Here is a 20,862-nt window from a genome sequence, read left to right as displayed (position 1 = left end):
AGACTATTACTGGTCTTTAAATTTAGCACAACTGGGACAAGAATAGAAATCAGGAGGAACAAGTAATCTTTCACCTCAGCCAGGTGCTCATAGGACCTAAACCAATGGACTGTGTTTGAATGAGAAAAAGAGCAAAGGCAAGTAATATGCAGAAAATACTGGAAATAAATTAAGATTATGTCTAAAAAATGAAGCATAATTGGGAATTCTGGAATGATTTAAAATCTCTAAAACTCCTCTTTATTTAATCCATTATCTTTTGCAGAAGCAATTTTCACATGCATCTTTAGGAATGTACTGAGTATAAGAGAAGGGAACTTTTTGTGCTGAAAAAGAAAAAAAAAACTGGCTTCAAACCAATTTTTTTGTACTTCGTGAATGATTCTGCATGAATCTGTATGAATAAGGAGTAGAAAAAATTGCCCTGGCAATGAACAAATGCAAACCAAGAAATTAAACACTAATCTACAGCAAAAGTTGCTACACAAGAGACGTTTATTAATGTTCTGTTGTATTTACAGTTTTAACATAGCAAACCAAGGTGAATTACCACTTGGCAGAAAGCACATCATTCTACGTTTATAACTCATCGGTTCTGCTAACACATTGTAAAAGCAAGTAGTACTACTACAGTATGTTAGGGATCATCTCAAAAGTTCCAAACTAATTCTTTCTTTGCACCTTCGTACCTAATTTCCCTCCCTACTCCAGCCCCTGGCCTAACTATTAGGAGACCTAAAAAAAAAGGGGGGGGAGGGGTATGGATTCTAATCATACAGAATGTCAAGAATTGCATTTTAGTAATTAAGTTGGATTTGTCCTTGCCCTTTTTATTTTATACAGTGACACCACCTTTACAATTTTTTAGGTATATAACACAGAATAAGGTACTGCAAAATTTGGAATGCAGACTATAAAAAATTAATGCTTGTTATTTACCAATTCAGAACATATTCTTGAACACACTTTAAATGTATTTTGCACTATGATTTTGCTTCCAGGTGTTCACAGTACAAATGAATAAATTTCTAGATTAATTTCAACAGCAAGTATGGATTATGTGCAGAAATGCAGTCATAACAAAAGTTTCAACTTTTGAGAAAACCCCTTTAAAATGGCCAGCATTATACATATCTTACACTAAAATACTTAATTCCAAGTTCATTTTGAGATGGAGGATGAATAAAGCAAGACTGCCCCCTACTGACTACAGGGACAAGGCTCATGCTATTTAAAATAACTACAAACCATAGATAAGGCATTAATACATCACATACTTGATTGAGAGAGCTTTTTCAAACATTAATCACTAATGATTCAATGATTACAGAATTTTGCATTAACTATTAAAATTTTACACCTAGTAACAAATAAAGAGAAATGATCTTTTTCAACAGTACTTTTATTTTTTTTTTTTAAAGCAGGTGATTATTCTTGTGTTCTGCATCTTGATTCACTTCCTGCAGGTGTTCCCTTGCTTCTTGAGAGAGAATTCATAAACGCAGGAAGGCCTTTGCCAGAAAACATCTGCCAGAGAAGGATATTGAATATTGAAACTCTAGTTAGCTTTTTATTTTGGCCAAGAGAAGGATGTAGTCACAAAAGGAGGCAGGATGTTTGGAGACACAAGAAGTACATTTTAACATAGCTTTAAGATTACTATACACTGACATCATACTATTCAATAAACATTAAAATTTTGGTTCCTAAAGTTACCAGGGACTCCAGAACTAGAAAGAACTTGACCACTTTCTCTAAAGCCCATGAGGTCCGGGGTTCCTCTAAACTTCCTCACAAAAGAATGAAATGCAAAGACCTCTTCCTTCACCCTGCACTTAGCCCCACAGTGATGACTGTAACGTGGAGGCCAAGACCCCGCAGAACCCAGTGCACAGGCCATTTTCTGACCCACCTGAAGCTACGATTTACTCTGCCAATTTTGCTAGATACCACACAAAGAAGATTTCCAATAAGGATGCCAATGATGTCATGCTGTACTCAGAGCACGGTAAAGATAAAGGACAACAAGATGAGGAAGGTATGTAATCCCCTAATTGATTAAAAACACATACTCGTTTTTAACCAATTAGGGAAAAAGTCTATTTATTTTAGTCAAAAACAAGTAAAAAAAAAGTCAATTTATCTCTGAAAAAAACTGATAAAACTATTATTTTTAAAATTTACTTATTTTTTAAAAAAGATTTACTTATTCTAGAGAGAGAGAGCGAGAGAGACAGAGAGACAGAGAGAGGCAGAGACACAGGCAGAGGGAGAAGAAGCAGGCTCCAATGTAGGGAGCCTGATGTGGGACTCGATCCTAGGTCTCCAGGATCACACCCTGGGCCGAAGGCAGATGCTCAACCACTGAGCCACCCAGGCATCCCAGTAAAACTAATTTTTAAAAAGGAACAGATGTGACTGAAATACTCAAAATAATGTCCATATGTTATATATTTTTTAAGTCCAATTTTCATCTAATACTCTGAGGCATTTCTATATTGGTGTAATTGTTTTGGTTTTCATGGAAATACTGGGGAAAAGCATAAGGAACTTCAGATATTTGTGCTAAAAAAAAAAAAAAAAAAAAAAAAACACTAAAGAAGGACCCCTGGGTGGCTCAGCGGTTGAGCACCTGTCTTCAGCTCAGGTCATGATGCTGAGGTCCTGGGATCGAGTCCCATATCGGTCTCCCTGCATGGAGCCTGCTTCTCCCTCCGCCTATGTCTCTGCCCCTCTGTGTCTCTCATGAATAAATAAAATCTTAAAAAAAAAAAAAAAAACAGTAAAGAGATATACACTTAAGTATTTGAGAAAGTACCTTGGGTACACCCTGCACCAAGGACAGTTGGACAGGCTCATATGCTGGCCCTAAGCTAAGCTCCCTTTTCACCTTTCAAAATTCCTGTAAAAGCTACAAGCACCCTTTTCTATCTCTTCTGACTAGACAACTACATCAATCTTCAAAAGGCTGACATGACATGATGCACAGGAGCTACAACAATAGCAGAAATCAACATATGAAAAAAAACTTTTAAAAAATCAACATATGGTTTTTAAACTGTTAATACTCTCCCATATTCCAAATTCAGCTGGTATCCAAGGAAACCAGCACTACTGACACAAGAGCAACTTTTGTTTAGGTTGAAAGGCCTCAGGATGTGCAGGGACAAAGACATGCAAACATAAAGAACTCAAAAAACCAAGTAGCAAAAGGAGTATCAGCAGACCCATGTCAAAAGGAGGTTATCGCCAGGGGGCTGGACTTATTACAAACTGAAGTAACTTCAGTTTTATCAGTTTCCTTTAACAGATGAAAACTAATGTAATTGTTCCGATTCACCAAAACACTAGAATCTGCAGGAACATATGATACAGCCCAGATAACTATCTGGCCACTTTCCTTAGACCATGCTGCCTCCAGAGGTAAATTAGCTTTAGTAGATCCCTCAAAGTCAGAGCCACCCAGCAAACATTAAAATCCCATACACCTCGCTAGGTTAGTAACGGGTAATCTCAATTACCGTACAGACTCCAGATGAAAATGACTGCTAGAGAGGTGCTCACTGCTCTCTTAAGACTCAGAGGCCTGTTCACATGGACCTGATTCACAAGTTGTTACAAAAACTATGCTGTAACACAACTGGAGGAAAGAAAGGTTTTAGGGACTACAGACTTCATTACTGAATTGTAGATGAGATCACTTCAGAAACAAAAGGAGCCAAGAACCTACAGATCATTTACTTTCAAGAGGAAGACAACCCTTTTTTTCCTGAACATTATACAATTGTTTTAAGCAAAAATTCCACTAGAAACATTTTTACTATCTCGCTACTTTATAACACAGTCAATAAATCAAACTTTAACTTGAGGTGAACTTCCTTTAATAAATTAAGAGAGATATTAAGGAGGAGGAGGGGAAACTAGAAAGGGAAAAATCAAAGCATTTATCATCACAGGGGGGAAAAAATTAAATATCTGGTGTCTAACGTGTACAGCTCACCAGATCACAGGAATCATCTAAATATGAAGGGTCCTATTTCATTAATGTCAGGGCTTACAAAACTTTCTTTCCTGCCAGCACCTGACTGGCTCAGTCAGTTGACCCTTTGCCTTGGGATCAGGTCATGATCTCAGTATCCTGTGATGGAGCTCTGCATCAGGATCCCTGCTCAGTAGGGAGTCTGCTTATCAGACTCAGTAGGGAGTCTGCTTATCAGACTCAGTAGGGAGTCTTCCTATGCTTCTCCCCCACAGCTCATGCAGGTGCCTGTGTGTGCTCTCTCTCTCTCAAAAAAACAAAACAAAACACCAAAACTCTTTCCTGTTTCCTTTTTTTTTTTTTTAAGATTTTATTTATTTATTGAGAGAGAGCAAGAGTGAGAGGAGGAGAGGTAGACTCCTCGCTGAGCAGGGCGCCCAACTGGTGGTGGTAGTGGGGGCGTGATCCCAGGACCCCAGGATCATGACCCGAGCCGAAGGCAGATGCTGTTATAACCAAATGAGCCACTCAACTCAGGTGCTCCTCTTTCCTATTTCAAAAGTGGTTAAAATATTAGAATTTAAAGTCTATTGTGCTACCTATGAGCCAGTACTTTCAGAGTAGTGTTGGATACCAGTTAACTGTGTTACCATGTCCCAGCTCCTGTAGCTAAGCCCTCAACCACTTGACAGCATCAGATCAAGTGGTACTCCATATAAATTTATTTTCCAGTTAGCTGATAAATAAGAAAAAGCATAAACATTTTACATTTTGACCATTTTAGATAAAGAAGTTTCTTTTTTTTTTATTAAAGATTTTTATTTATTCATGAGAGACACAGAGAGAGGCAGAGACATAGGCAGAGGGAGAAGCAGGCTCCCTGCAGGGACTCGATCCCAGGACCCTGGGGTCGCGACCTGAGCCAAAGGCAGATGCTCAACCACTGAGCCACCCAGGTGCTCTAGATAAAGAGATTTCTTTTTTTTTTTTAATTTTTTTTTTAAATTTTTTTTTTTTTTTTGATAAAGAGATTTCTAAAAGGTATCTGTTTCTTTTTAAACAATATAGAAAGAGTATTTACATTTTATTCTTCTGCTTCCTGTACTCAAATACTTCTTGATGCCTCTGGGCCCACCTCTAACAGCTTCATTTGGCTTTTCTCACTGTGGCGTAGGAAACCAGATTTCCTTTTTAAGCTTAAATGAGCTCCCAAAAGGGAACCTGAAAGCAGCTCCTAAGATAGAAGTACATGAACTTTAGTGTGTGGCTTTTAACAACTGCTTTAACTGATTAGAAAGAGGCCTTCTGGGGTCATTTCAAGGTTTGTGTGTATTATATTTTGCGTCACCTGAAAAGTCACTATTCTTACACCTTTTTCTAGTAAAACGCCAGATCTTAGGACTTAATGGGCATTAAGTTATTTTTCTGTTATGGCAAAGCTATTTTCAAAGTCCCTACCCATGTCTTTCTGGCAAAAAGTAAGCCTACAGCTAGCTTTTAACCAGCCAACTACATTAAATGAAGTAATAAGAAGTCTCAATGAAAGAAAATCTTAATACCTTACAAGATGGTTTGCTAGCACAACTTCAAATTAAATAAATTTCCTCTGAACTAGAGAAACATTCTACATTTGGATCCATATGAACAGTTCTTACCCCTGTCAATGGACAAAGGAAATTCAGTCCCAAGAGATATTATGGCTTTTCAGATTCACTCTAGGGATACTGACAATTATTAGGAAGTCATTAGAATTCTAAATGCTATTCTAAGTCCCCTAATTTAGAGCTCTGAATCCTCTGGGCATGTCAGAAATGATTTCAAATACTAGAATAGCAAAGTCAGATAGAAAAGTGAAGAAACCTTTTATGCCCTCCACTGGGGGATGCTTGAAGTTTCTGACAACTCAAAAAGCATGCTAAGGCTTCTGACTCCAAAATACAGAGAACAGTAGGCCTAATGTCCCTCACAGCTTTATCAGCATTAATACTAATGACTGTCAACTTCAATTCAGAACCTCAAATAAAGACACTTCACTTTACATTTAGAATACTCCTAATAAAGCACTTCAGAGTTGGGGGCCTGGGTGGCTTAGTTGGTTAAGCCTCTGCCTTGGGCTCAGGTCATGAGCTCAGAGTCCTAGGATCGAGCCCTGCACATCGGGCTCCCTGCTCAGCAGGGAGTCTGCTTCTCCCTCTCCCTCTGTCCTCACTTGTGTTCTGTCAAATAAATAAATGAAATCTTTAAAAAAAATTTTCAGAATTTTTAAGAATCCAAAGAAAACAGTAACAATTTTTATAAATAAAAACTCTTCTATCAGTCTCTAGCAATACAGGAAAACTGAGAAGTTCAAGCTTTCTCCCAATCTGGCTGATATCTGTTATGTATCAGAAACAAGATGAGGAAGGTATGTAATCCCCTAATAAATACCAAAACTTCCTTCTAAGTGAAGAATGAAGAGAAGAGACAGAGGTGCTATCTCAGTCCATTCAGAAATTCAAAGCTATCTTTTCTTTTAAAGATTTTATTTATTTATTCATGAGAGACACACACACTCACAGGCAGAGGGAGAAGCAGGATCCATGCAAGGAGCCCGATGTGGGACTCAATCCCGGGTCTCCAGGATCACACCCCGGACCGATGGCGGCACTAAACCGCTGAGCCACTGGGGCTGCCCAAAAGCTACCATTTGACTAGACTGATGGAATCTATTATTTTTAAAAGAAAAAGAAGGGGCGCCTGGCTGGCTCAGTTGGTAGAGCATGCAACTCTTGATCTCAGAGTTATAAGTTTGAGCCCATCATTGTGTGCAGAGATTACTTTAAAATAAAATCTTTAAAAAAACCCCAAAAACTAAAAAACAAAGTCTTGCCTCATCTTCAACTAGCCTAGCCCCCTAGATGTAACTCAAAGTTCTCTTCCACAACCCACTCATCCCCAAAAGTCTTAAGGAGCAAAGAGAGAAGTCTAACAAGTCCTATTAGATCTTGTTACCAGAGAGGTCTCTCTCTGGTGTACTCTTTCTCAAGATTCCACAGTTCTTCCTTTTTTTGCAGCTACTGATCTAAGAATCAGCTCTGGGGAAAACCACATAGGAATCAAAGAGGAGCCTCAACACGACCTAGACCTTTTATTCAAGGCAGGGGAATAGGCTCTTTCTCCTTCCTTAAGTTTGACCCTCCTTACCAGCAGAGTGTAATATCAGGGTATGTATGAACTTAAAGAAGGGCACCAGGAAAGTCTCCCTAATTTTAAGTGATGGAAGCCTTGGCGGGCTTGTAAGTAAACCAGGCAAAAGGAGATCCTGATACAGCCAAAGGTTTCTTCACACTGGAGCTCTGGGGCTTAGGGAATCTAATTAAAGCTCAGTGATTAGGCCTGAAAGTCTCCTTCCCAGTACTTTCCTCTAGAACAGTACAACATAAGCAGTGGCTTTAGGATTCAAGATTTAAAGATCTAGGACCTCATAGAGCCAAATATCCTAGCTCCCTGATGACTAAAGACCCCTGACTCTTTTGTATTGTCAGAACATGAGATAATGTTTTCTCCTGTGGTAGTTTTTCTAACTTGCCCTTTTCAACAGTTTTTTATGAAAACATCCTTACTATACTAGAAACTGCTAAAAGGCAAGGACTGTGGCTTCCTTACCTTCTCTGTATTTCCTACCATAGGGGGTAGACTCTACTCTGAACCTGAATAGAAATCTGCAATGTATCACATGATTATACTGGGTCTAGAATAAAGTTTTGTTTAATACCTTTAATAAATAAAGAGAACTCTGGTCCTGGGGAGATTTGAGAAAGTTTCTGGCATCTTCCGAACTTTTGCGTAATTGATAAATCCTCTGAGAAACAGGAGAAAGCCTGATTTAAAAAAGAAAAGAATGAGTTTATAATTTCTGTATTAAGTCCCTTCCCCAGAAATATCCGTCCTGATAGCACTACTTCATCATTTTTCCGCTAAAAGCTATGAAAACATAAGCAATTTTCTCCAAAATTTCCTAAGGATTTCCATTAAAACATTTCCAGTTCTCAACAGGAAAACAAAAATCTCAAGAGCCCAAATGAAAGGCTTTGCACATTAAGAATGCGATTGGTCTAAAAGGGAAATAAAATATAAGATGGAGTTAAATATGTACACGTGGCAACCTGAGAAGCATTATCAAAACCTACCTTCTGGGTTCAAAAAAAGTATTTCAAGATAATTAACTCCAAAAAAAAAGAGAGGGGTTATAAAATATTTTTCTCAAGTTAAAAAAACCATCCCTTGGCATGGCATTTTTTCCCTATCAACTATACACATGCTGTCCACTAGATGTCAGGATCCCCTTACCTATTACAATTCTTTTTTTTTTTTTTTTCCCTCCACACCAATTCTTATATTCTTAATTCTAAACTCTATTTCTCCATTCTTAAAAAATATATACAAGTAGGATACACTTGGCCATTTATTTACGAGGCACTAAGGGAGTAAGACTGATTCTGTGTGTCTACACCAGAAGCTAGCCGTTCACAGTTGACACCTGTTAGAACAATCCATGGGAAAGGTGATGTGCCCCCTAATTAGAAATAGCTCACACACTCCTGGGCCCTCCTCCTTTAGGGCTGGTCCCTGAATCTTAAGACACTTTTTAAAAACACTTTCATGGTGATATAATTCACATACCATGAAGTCCACTCATTTGATGTGTACAGTTTACTGGCTTTAATTTTAGTAGTTATGGAGCTGTACAACCAAAACTATTATCTTTATTTTGGAACATTTTTATCACCCCTAAAAAAAAAAATGTGTACCCATTCAGCAATCACTCCTCATTCCCTTTCTGTTTGGCACCAAAAGCAGTAAGTGACTACAGAGCAGAGGTCACCCCATGAAGAGCTGCGTCAGAGAATCCTAGTAAAGTGGAAAGCACACAGCCTAATAGGAGGGGACACCTGCAACAGCTCCCACCAAAAGGTGGGTGCCTTGGGGAAATATAGGCCTGTTCTGCTAGATATCCCAATTTTAAGAAAAGCAAACAAAATTCAGACATTTTATGTGGAAACTCTAGGTTTTTAAATGATGGCGGCTAATAAAAAAAACCTCTGAAAATAACTATGGAACAAACAGACTACAATTACAGGCTGGTTGTAGTTCATAGACTGTCAGCTTGAGAGCTCTGTGTGGGCCTGTTCCTTGCAACAAAACACAACCCCCAAAATTGGTTCTTTCCGCAAGAAAAATTCTAAAAATGACCCAAACACTGTGTCCAAACGCACAAATGATATCCAAAGCCTCACTGTTTTTCTGCTTACTAGTGAACAGTAAGATAGACAGAATGATCAATTAATTACAAGTATTATAAATTCATCTTCCATGAAACTTTAATATAGGAAGATAATTAAGTTTCTTTAAATTATCTATGCTGTCAACGATCAACCTGAAAATATGCTTAGTGGCTCTTTTTTCGGTCCATTCAGTATTTGGCTTGGGGGAAAAAGGAGAGGTAGCCTTTTTCTTAAAGATACAATTTTGTGAATAAGCAACCCAGAAACTATTCCTTAAAGTAACTCTTCTCTGGGCATTTTTATTATTAAGCATCTTAATAATTAAGGGTGGGGGGAAATCATGACTTCTCTTTCCGTGAAATTTCAATGACCATTATTAGCAGAGTAGATGATGCTGTTGGAGAGGTGGGGGCTGATATGATGTAAGACTTGTATTTTCCAATTAAATTTTATGTTCAGCAATGCATGGTCTATCACCACAGGCAAAGCAGGTAAGTCCTGAGTGTATTAAGCAACTACTGGACAGGGGTGTACACTGTACTAACCAGATCCATCAGCAGCATTGCCACCAGGGATCTTAATTAAGGAGGCAATAAGAAGGCCCTAAACAGGACACGGGAAAAGTGATATCAAAGAAGCAGGTGAGGCCATTATACCATCTTAAACAGCTACAGGATGGCTCTGCTATAATTCTGTAGAATACAGAATTACATACATATATGTATTCTATAGGCCTCATTGCAAAATCATTCTTATTCTCACCAAAGAATTCTGGAAACCCAATACTGATTCCTCCGGAAGTTCTGTCAAGCAAAGCTATACATTTTGTTTCCTGCTGACAGAGTCAACTGAAAATTGGCCACATAGACTCCTGAGTAGTTCAACTGGTTACAATCTTTTGTGAACCCTTTTATGGCAGTAATTATCCAGGAGAAAATAACCGATAGACTATAAAGTCATCTTATTAGTATGTCCACCGGTCACATGGGAAATCTGAGAAATATGTATGAATGGGTTAGGAAAAAAAAAAAATCGACCACCAAGAGACGCTTTATTAATATAATAATGGTGATGGCAACCTAATCTTTAAGAAATATTTTTAAAAATTATTTATTAGGGTTGGAAGGAAGATGAGGGTTTACTAAAAGTAATTTTACTTCTAAAATTTAACACTATCTTTTCTCTCCACTGTCTATGTTAAAAGCACTTACCTAAAACCAGGAACACCCACCAGAGCCAGTACTGACCATCAAAATATCCAGGGAAATAGGTGGAAAACTGAAAAATAAAGCAAATAAGTTTGTTTGTTTATTTTTATAATGAGGTTAAAACCTCATTTTCTTTTTTAAAGATTTTCATTTATTCATGAGAGAGAGAGAGAGAGAGAGAGGCAGAGATACAGTCAGAGGGAGAAGCAGGCCCCACGCAGAGAGCCTAATGTGGAACTTGATCCCGGGACTCCAGGATCACACCCCAGGCCAAAGGCAGGCGCTAAACCTCTGAGCCACCCAGGGATCTCCCTAGAAATATGTTTTGATGAAACTTTTACTTTGCTTACTCAGTCCCAAAACTATTTGTTCTTGGTATGCCTCAACCTTGGAAGCTTTACTATGAATATCATAATAATCCCCCATTCCTTTGCCAAATAATGGCACATTCTGGTCATTGGGAAGTGAGGGTTGCTGAGGTTTTCTTGCACTTAGAAAAGAAAGAGAAGAAATAAGTTTTCTTTCTTCTGCTGAACACAGCTGTGCTTCTGATGTGATGCCTGAAACTGCCATAGCCATTTGAATCCTGAGGGAGGAGCACCTCTACCAATAGGACAGCAATCGTCCCTAATGATGTCACTGAATAAGCAAAACAGATATGGTGATCCTCCATGTCAGGACTTGTTTTCATGGGAAATAAATTTTTCCCACTGTTTTCTAAGCCATTTTGAGCTCAGTTTTCTATTACTCAGACAAAGCCATCCTGATACAAGTTGATTCATTCAATTCAGTTTTAACATTTTAGTCAGCTTAGTGAAACTTCTGGTTAAAAAAAAAAAGACTGCTAACTAATGTTATCTGTTTTCTATTGGGGGCTTTATTATCTGAAAATTTAATGCAGTTTGAGCATTAAAATACAGTATTTGGGCAGCCCGGGTGACTCAGCGGTTTAGCACCGCCTTGTCGGGCTCCCCTCCATGGAGCCTGCTTCTCCTGTCTCTGCCTCTCTCTCTCTCTTTCTCTCTCTCTCTCTGTCATGAATAAATAAATAAATAAATCTTTTTTAAAAATCCTTTAAAAAAATACAGTATTTTATTTCTTAATAGGAATAACAATTTAAGATTTAGGGAGGGAATGAAAAAGCTCTTTAGTGCTTGGGTTCTTCACCTAAGTCCATGTCTTAGATGAGTATGTATTAGCTGCTTGGGGGAAAAAGTTCCTAACTCCTAAAAGATTCTCAAAGGAACTCAGAATCCTAAAAATGTTAACAACTGGTCAGAATAAATACATATGAAAAAGTCCAGTGTCCAGTCAATACCCAATAATTAGTTAATAATGACAATTAATGATGAATACATGGATTTTATCTATTAAGTTGACAAAAGCAATAAACTTACCTGAAATCACAATATATTTTAAGAGATTAGATCTTTTAAAGTATAAATTACTTCAGTAATTTGGACTACCTGATAACTCCCAAATCACTGAAGATTTCTAATATATTTTAGAGATAAGGCCCCCCCAATGGAGTAGCACTTGTAAACAATTTCAGTTCCAAAACATTTTGGCAGAACCAACGATGCTGCTAATAAACAACCCTGGAAGGGAGGGAGAAAGGAGAGAGAAGCAAAGAGCAGGAAAGAGGGAAGAAGAAAAACCAAAACTTCAGTAGAATTAATGTGAGGAATGCCTGCTTTTGATGAGACACCAAAGAAGTGGTATTTTCTTTTTATTACAAAAACTAATTTCAGAACAAACACACATTATAGACATTAACAGCAGAGAAAGCAAATTGTGAACATCCTATAGGATGTTGCCTTGGGACACCAATATTCACTAGATTTAACTATAAAACTTACACGCATGAACCATCTGCAACTGATTTAGGTTCAACTTCATGAAACCAGAACAAAGACAAACCTAAAATCATTTTAAATGTAGAAATAATGTGAAAAGAAAAAAATCAAATAATCAGTTATTCTACTGATTGTTTCTCTACAGGGTCTATATTTTCTGGTATAAACTTACCCTGACAATCAGGATCCACTTAATTAGAGAGAGACCAAATCCTGAAATGGCCCCATACCTTCCTGCAGCTGAGGTGGTCAGGCAAAAAGACAGAAAAAATCCAATCCAGTTAAAGAGGAATGCCACTGTAAGAGAGAAGAAAAAAAACCCTGTGAGACACACATCCTGTTACCCAAGAAGCAAGAGTGCCCTCTACATGTGCTTTTGCTTCAATGGGTTTTCCAGGGATAAAAGACAGCCCAGCCCACCCACCATAACCCTTGCCTTATCTCCCCCCAAAAATCTATTCTCTGTCCTCTTCCCCAAAACAAACAAGAAATCGTCTGCTCTGAATATCAGGTAATTACATTATGTCTACTGCTATTCACTTTCAAAAATGCCTTAACATTCACCAAACTGTATACTTAGGACTTGTACACTTCAGTAAATAAAATCTGATTCAGGTTTTTCATCTTTCTATGAATTCTGACAGCTTCATAACACACCACCTTTAAAAGCACTGCATTTCCTTTATATCTTATCTTTTTAATATAGCAAATAAAAAATAGTCACTCACTTCTAAGTGACACATGGAAAGATGAATGCAAAAATAACATGAAGGAGGGGCAGCCCAGTTGGCTCAGCTGTTTAGCGCCACCTTCAGCCCAGGGCCTGATCCTGGAGACCCGGGATCAAGTCCCGCATCGGGCTCCCTGCGTGGAGCCTGCTTCTGCTTCTGCCTGTGTCCCTGCCTCTCTTTCTCTTTCTCTATCTCTGTGTCTCTCATGAATAAATAAATAAAATCTTAAAACAAAACAAAAAACAACAAAAATAACATGAAGGAGGCAAAAAAAAGTTCAGTTGACTTTGATCTGTCAGAAAATAGAAGCATGCAAAAAAATCCATCAGATTAATAATAATAAGGCCTTTAATTCCTACTCTACAGGTCAGGTACGAGTCAGAGCAATGCTAAGGGTCTTTGCGGACCTAAAAGATGAGGCTTAGTTCATAAAAAAATATAGCATTCCCCAAACTGCTTCAGTTATATTTTCTATATTCATAGAAATAGAAGATAAACAGAATATTAAGATAAAAGTGAACTAAGCTCTGAACATCTTAGTAAAAGGCATCAAATAAACATATATATTAAAATAATAGTTCAACTAGTCATTTTAATTCAGTCATATTCACCCATAATTCAAAGCACTCTGATTTGTGGGAAGTGGTTCTGCTATGTGTATTTACTTACTGAAAAAAGTTAACATGAAAATCCCATCATTTCCTATCCTCAGCTGGTCAGCATCATCAAAGTCATCCCGACCCACAAAATCCTCATCCTAAATGAAAAGAGAAAGAGTAAGGTAAATTCCCAATGAATTATTCATAAGCAAATGAAAGGCATCACAAAAAGGGGATAAAAATGAGTACAAAGAGAAAATTTACTGAGTTGGCTCAATTTAAAACTATGAACATTAAAAGGCTCATTATGTGTTAAAAATTTCATTTTGTCTTTTAAGACAATTAGAGAAGAAACAAAACTTTCTTCTATTTCTATAGGTTTTTTTTTTTTTTTAAAGATTTTATTTATTTATTCATGGGAGACACAGAGAGAGAGAGAAAGAGGCAGAGACAGAGGCAGAGGGAGAAGCAGGCTCCATGCAGGGAGCCCTATGTGGGACTCGATCCTGGGACCCCAGGATCATGCCCTGAGCCAAAGGCAGACGCCCAAGCACTGAGCCACCCAGGCATCCCTATCTTTATAGTTTTCTAAATGAATTGTTCATTTTATAACCCAAGTTCTTTAACAATGAGGTTCAAAAATTATAAAGTTCAACGAGAAGTATTCACTCATATTTATCTAAAGAAAAGATATCTATTTGGCTTAAATTTGGCTTACGTTCTAGAATTAGTAATCCAGGGCCTGCTGGGGGCCCCAGAATATTAGTAATCCAGAACCTATTAAGAAACTGAAATGCTTTGTGAGACATGGGAGAAAAAGGATAGAATGATCACATATGAAGAGGCTCAGGGCTGCCCACAGCTCAACTCCATGACCCATCTGTTCACATTAGCAGATAGGTCTGAAACAACCACACTTCCAAGCTTATTGGCAAATAGCATCTTTTCCATCCTAACTTGAAATCAAAATACTCCAAGTCTAGAAGGAACATGATCCTCACCAACATTAACATCAACTATGTGTCCCACCTTTTCAACTGATGTACATTATATGTTGAGATACTGAAAAACGTATGAATACATACTTAAAAGTTACATGTATACACAGTTCAATTCAATAAAAGTTCCCCAAATGAGGGCAGCCCCAGTGGCTCAGCAGTGTAGCGCCGCCTTCGGCCTAAGGTGTGATCCTGGAGACCCGGGATTGAGTCACATGTTGGGCTCCCTGAATGGAGCCTGCTTTCTCCCTCTGTCTGTGTCTGTGCCCCTCTCTCTGTGTCTCTCATGAATAAATAAAATCTTAAAAAATAAATAAATAAAATAAAGGTTCCCCAAATGAAAAAAAAGAAACAACAAATCTTTAGGACAATCCAAACTCTCCCTACGCAGATAAAAAGGGGGTGGGAAGCCCATAACAAGCTGTGGTTTGCCTAGGTAGGGGGTTACTGGAGAACGAAGTGTCAGTGGCAGCTTCCATTTCTAATAACACATTACTTCTGTTAGAAATTCTTACAATAATGTATTTGGCTTATATTTTTTTTAAATATTAAATACCCAGTTTCTGACTTCCTATTAAGAAAAATAATGCTTTGCCTAATTATTAGACACTAATTAGTTTTTTTGCATCAATACTCAAAGATATACTACAAAAGGACATGGAAGTAATTTCTAGTAATAATAATATTACAGGTGCCTTCTAACTGTTCTTGCTGTCCTGGGTATCTCTACTACTAGACTCCTACAAATTGTTGCTGACTTAATGTTTCCTAAAACACCATTCTTGTCTTACCACATTCCTGCTAAAAAACTGAAACAGTCTGTGTGACCTCTATGTAAGTCTAAATGCCTCAGCATAGCATTCAGAACACTCCACAACCTATAGTCTGGTCATAAATTCTTTGCTCAAGCAAAATCAATTTCTACATTCACAGACCCTACCCCCTACCAGGCTCAATTCACATCTGCTTTCTGCCCTTTCCCCTCTGGAATGTTCTTATCCATTAAAACTCAGTGTCCATTTCAAATTCCATCTTCCCCATAATCACACAGTAAAAAGTCACAGCTCTTAAAGCTCACTATATCCTTGTACTACTGCTTAGATACCAGTATTTGTGGGCCTTTTCCCCAGCTATATTTAAGTGCTTGTACAGCAGGAATATCGCCTTATTCAAAGTTACATAGCACACTGTATAAAGTTCTCTACACATTTGCTAAATAATGTTTGAAAAATTCCTAATTATGTATACTTGCCAAATAAAAGTATTCTAAGGAGTTCAGTTATTAATCAGAGCTAATATCCCGATGTATTTCCATCGGACAGTTACCATACAGTCTAAAAGGACTACAGAATACACATAGGCCTTTGGAGTCTAGAGTATCTGGGTGTGACCCTCACTTATGCTACTTATTAACTACATTACTTTGGGCAAATTACTTAATCTCTCTGGGCCTCAATTTTTGCATCTGTACATGGGGACAATATAATATCTACCTCACAAGTTACTGTGAGGACTAGAAACAATACATTGGAAACTGAACACAGTATCAAGCATGTTATTTGCTTCCAATACATGGTTATTATATTAAGACTGTTTTGCCCTTAGACCATAAGCTCCTTGAAGATTGCTAGTTTCTCCTTACAGCCTACACTGGGCTTACATTATTATTTTTGTCAAGCAGTGGTTTCAGAAGCCCCATCACTCATAGTAGTTGTGGTCTGTAAACAGTTCACTACCCTAAGGCCTGAACTTCTGGGGCCTATGCCACTGCACTGCCCAGGCTAAACTGCTGTTTTTGTTCTCATTGTTCATGTTAGTTTCCTGTCAGGACTAGAGTCTGCAACCCTGACTGCCCCACATTCCAATGGATTCCCAATGGATCTTACCCCATCTTTTCCCAGTATCTGGCCTAAGGCCCCTATCTTCCATCAGCTTCAATTTAGATGAGTATTTATGAAATCACATCTAGCTATTTGCAGATCTGACATTAAAAACAAAGAATCCCTCAAAGTTTTCTCTTGGTTTTCATCATACCCAGCCCCCACTCCCATGAATCAACATCATGCTAGATGGGATCTGAATTCACTATGTACTCACAGAGGAGCCATCTGGACTGCTGCTGGCTCATCGACATTATGGCAGGGGGCCTTTCTACAAGCTTAATTCTATAAAGTTGAACTTATTCTCTCTCTAGATCTCCCTAGCAGCTATCTACCTCATACCAAAATATGAAATGTGCAGGATCAAGGTCAAGTCAGTGTATTTCCTAAATCAGCCCCTGCTCTAAGACAGGGGCTTTCGTGGCAGAAAAGTTGAGAAAATGGTGGTAATAGTACAGACAGAAAAAATAAGCTGGCCTGACTAGTGATCTTCTGTTGATTTATACCTTTTACTGCATCATTTTCAGGAAGAATTAAGAGTTTATTACCCCAAAAGAAAATGTACCTGTTTTTAAAAATTAGCTGTACCTGGGGCACCTGGGTGGCTCAGCTGGTTAAGTCTCTGCCTTTGGCTCAAGTCATGGTCCAAGGGTCCTAGGATCAAGCCCTGTGGTGGGCTCTGTGCTCAACAAGGAGTCTAGTTTTCCCTCTCCCTCTAACCCTTCCCCCACTCATTCTCTCTCTCTCTCTGTCTCTCTCTCTCTCTGTCTCTCTCGTTCTCAAATAAATGAAATCTTTAAAAACCCAACTAGCTATACTTTTACTAATCAGTACAATCATAAATAATATATCAAAAGTGGGTAATGAAAAGAACCTAATTCCCATTTAGCAGCCAGCAAGTGACATGGTAAATTGGACTTACTCTTCCAGGAACCAAGGGGATAGTAGCTTCAGCCTTGGTTCTCTCAGCTTCATCGTAGGTGGGCAGTGTTGTTGCCACATTGTAAGATGGAGGCTTTGGAAATCCACACTCATCTTTGTAGTCAAAATATGCTGCAGAATAAAAAGGAAGTCACAATTATATGACCATTAGCTAAACTGAGGAAAAAGATTTTCACTAACTCCTGGCATACAAAAACCAGCCATTCCTTTAAGAGTACATATAGAATAATGAATCAAATGTTTTGTATGAATGTAAGAGATCAAGAATTATTTTTAAACTTATTCACCTTTCAATTATTACATTTATTCACTTAAATCACTTTGCCCTCTCTTCCAAATGCTTTTGGACACTTTTTTCCAACTGTTACATAGTATGTTCACAATTTTAATAGTGGCATAAAGACAACATGTAAGCCAAAAATACCTCACCGGTATGTCTGTAAACTGTACCATGGTTTCCCTCCCATTTATAAATAGGAAAACCAACTTAATAAAAAAGTTAAAATTCATTTCTCACAGGTTTGCTTTAGCACTTTGACTCTTACACATTAGTTTTACCAGGTACTGTTTTGTATGATGTGCCTAAGGTAACTAATTCAGTTACAGAGGCATTATTTATTTGAATTAAATATTTCATTTCCTCTTTTTAATGTTACATCTTCATTCTCATTAACTCCTATTATAAGAAGTTCGATATTTATTAGAAAAGAGCTATTCAGGGCAGCCCCGGTGGCCTAGCGGTTTAGCGCCTGCCTTCAGTCCAGGGTGTGATCCTGAGGCCCCAGGATCGAGTCCCACATCGGGACTTAATCTGGTCATAAATTTCTATAAAAATCTAGAGTAAGTATTATAATTAATTGTAAATTTTTAAAAGTTTTCTTCCCTAAGATTAGAGAATTGGGACAAAAATGCCTACTCTCAGTACTTCTTATCAAACATTACCTCAAAGGTCCTACTAGTTGATGTAATATGGCAAGAAAAGGAAAAGTAAGACATTAAGTATAAGAAGGGAAGAAAATAATTGTCCTTAATCATGGAGAACATGATTGTAGATGTATCAAACCCAAGAGTATCTACAAACTGTTAGAATATATTATTTAAGCAAGTCTCTGCATACAAAGTCTCTAGATGGGTGTAAACCATCAACTGTATTTCCATATACCAGCAACAAATAGAAAATAAAACTACATATGGAACATTTTTTTACATTATGAGGAATAAGTCTACTAATAAATATTCAAGTTCTCCATACTGAAACCTACAAAATACTACTGAGAGGATTAAAGATCTTAATTAGATTGAGAGATATGTCATGTTTATAAACTGGAAGCATTATTATAAAGATGTTAATTCTCTTCAAACTGACCCCCCAGATTCAGCGCAATTCCAACTACAATTCCAGTTTTTGTTTTGTTACACTTTATGGAAATTGACAAGCTAATTGTAACACTTTTATGGAAATACAAAAGGCCAAGAAAAGCCAAAGCAATCTTGAAAAACAAAATGTCTGAATGACCTGCATTACCAGATATCAGATTATAAAACTTTATAATTAAAACAGTAAAAGATGGGCATAAATATAAATAACAGACCAAAGAACAGTATATTGAGTCCAAAAACATCCACATAGACATGGTCACCTGATTTACAACAAAGGTGACAGTGCAGAGCAGTGGAGAAAGAATGGCCTTTTTTATAAATGGCACTGTACCAACTGGCTATCTATATGGAAAAACAAATTAATCTTGACTGCTACCTTACACTACACAGGAAAAAAATACCAGATGGGATAGAAATCTAATTATGAAAAATAAATATCATAGCTTTTAGGAGAAAATATATGAAAATGTGTTATTGAAACTAAAGTTGCCACCTAATCCAATCTAAAGAACTTGGTTTTTGCCAGCCCGGATGGCTGAGTGGTTTAGTGCCGCCTTCGGCCCAATGTGATCCTGGAGACCTAGGGTAGAGTCTCACGTTGGGCTCCCTACATGGAGCTTGCTTCTCCCTCTGCCTGTGCCTCTGCCTCTCTCTCTCTCTCTCTCTTTCTGCCTCTCTCTCTCTCTCTCTCTCTCTCTGTCTCTCATGAATAAATACATCTTAAAAAAAAAAACTTTTTTTTCCATGCCAAAATCACTATTTAAGATACATGCATAGACATGTATATATACATATGCGTTACAAATCACTGCATAATTTCCTATCAAGTTTCATTTTTCACCAAATCAAACTAAGTCATTAGAACTTGAAAAGTACAATATGAGTTAGCCCATCACCTTACTAATTCTGAATAAATGAATAAAACTGGTATCTACTACTGCCTTAAGTTGAAGAAAACCAACATGTTTATTTCCCTATTTCAAATGATTTTTTAAATGGGATTCATCAATATAGATAGTCATATAATTTTAAGTTTCCATGAAAAGTCTAATGACAATCTTTCAAGTTTATTTAATACATTTAGAACAAAAAAACTCCAATATTTCTTAGACTGTTCAATTTATATACCACAAATTAAAACAGGTAAAGTATGCAAAATAATTTGTGCTCATTTTTTTCCTACCAATATGCATATGCCATTTTGTTTCTAACCACTTTTTCTCGTAAGTGGACTAGAAGGTACATACATAGTCAGCATTTATCTTAAAAAAAAAAAAAAGTAATGCTAATTTAACAACAAAGGAGGGAAAGGCCATTTAAGCCATTTTAGAGGTTTCCTTAAAAAAAAAAAAAAGTAATAATGCAAAATCCCAGTTCATACACAATAAAAAGATTAATGTTCTTGAGTAACTTATGATCTCTAAAAACATCTCTCTGAAACTTCTTCACTTATCTGAAACTCAAAGAGCTCAACAGAGACCCAGGAAGTTAAAAGTCTGGTTTATAGGGTGCCTGGGTGGCTCTTAGTCAGTAGAGCATGAGACTCTTGATCTCAGGGTTGTGAGTCAAGCCCCACATTGGGTGTAAAGCCTACATAAAATAAAAATTAAAAAATAAATTAAAAGTTTGGTTGTCTATTTTATTTTTAAGGCCTCCGTGTAGTTATATGAAATGCCATAAAACTCAAAGACTATTTGAGAGAGCATTGTTCAGGCTCTATTCTAGAAATAGTTCACCTCTACCTTATACTCAATCTTAAAACGTCTGTTATTTGCTGTTGAGGCCCATGGCAAGATTAACAAAAATAAAAAAGAAAGAGGTTAAAGAGATTTCATAAGGACAATATAGAAAATACCATCTGACAGCAAAGGGAAATTTGATTCTTTAATCAAAGTTCTACAAATCTCAATGAATAAAGGAATCACTACAGCATGGAATAGAATACCTTCCAGAGAATGTTTCTGATTGTAACCTAAATTGTAAGAGAAAAAAAAATTTTTTTTAAGGATTTTATTTATTCATGAA

The 20,862-nt window shown here is 37.3% G+C and overlaps 1 protein-coding gene across 3 annotated transcripts in view; it reads right to left on the bottom strand.

Moving 5' to 3' along the window:
• Positions 1–477: 477 nt before the first annotated feature.
• Positions 478–20,862, bottom strand: part of NDFIP1 (Nedd4 family interacting protein 1) — a 52,694-nt gene continuing 32,309 nt past the window's right edge. For 2 of the 3 annotated variants that reach the window (XM_072826285.1, XM_072826287.1), the window contains exons 3-8: positions 17,438–17,568; positions 13,708–13,795; positions 12,480–12,604; positions 10,455–10,521; positions 7,734–7,839; positions 478–1,527 (exon numbers count right to left, since the gene is read on the bottom strand). In XM_072826285.1, the coding sequence (XP_072682386.1) occupies positions 7,736–7,839; positions 10,455–10,521; positions 12,480–12,604; positions 13,708–13,795; positions 17,438–17,568 (515 nt within the window). In that variant the 3' untranslated portion in view covers positions 478–1,527; positions 7,734–7,735. Of the gene's footprint in view, positions 1,528–5,060; positions 5,214–7,733; positions 7,840–10,454; positions 10,522–12,479; positions 12,605–13,707; positions 13,796–17,437; positions 17,569–20,862 lie in introns of those variants that run through there. The other variant, XM_072826284.1, reaches the window with a different exon arrangement.

This window comes from Canis lupus, chromosome 5 (assembly GCF_048164855.1).
Source record: "Canis lupus baileyi chromosome 5, mCanLup2.hap1, whole genome shotgun sequence".
Lineage (NCBI taxonomy): Eukaryota > Metazoa > Chordata > Mammalia > Carnivora > Canidae > Canis > Canis lupus.
The sequence above is the reverse complement of the archived record's forward strand: the minus strand, read 5'-3'. Positions and strand labels throughout refer to the sequence as shown.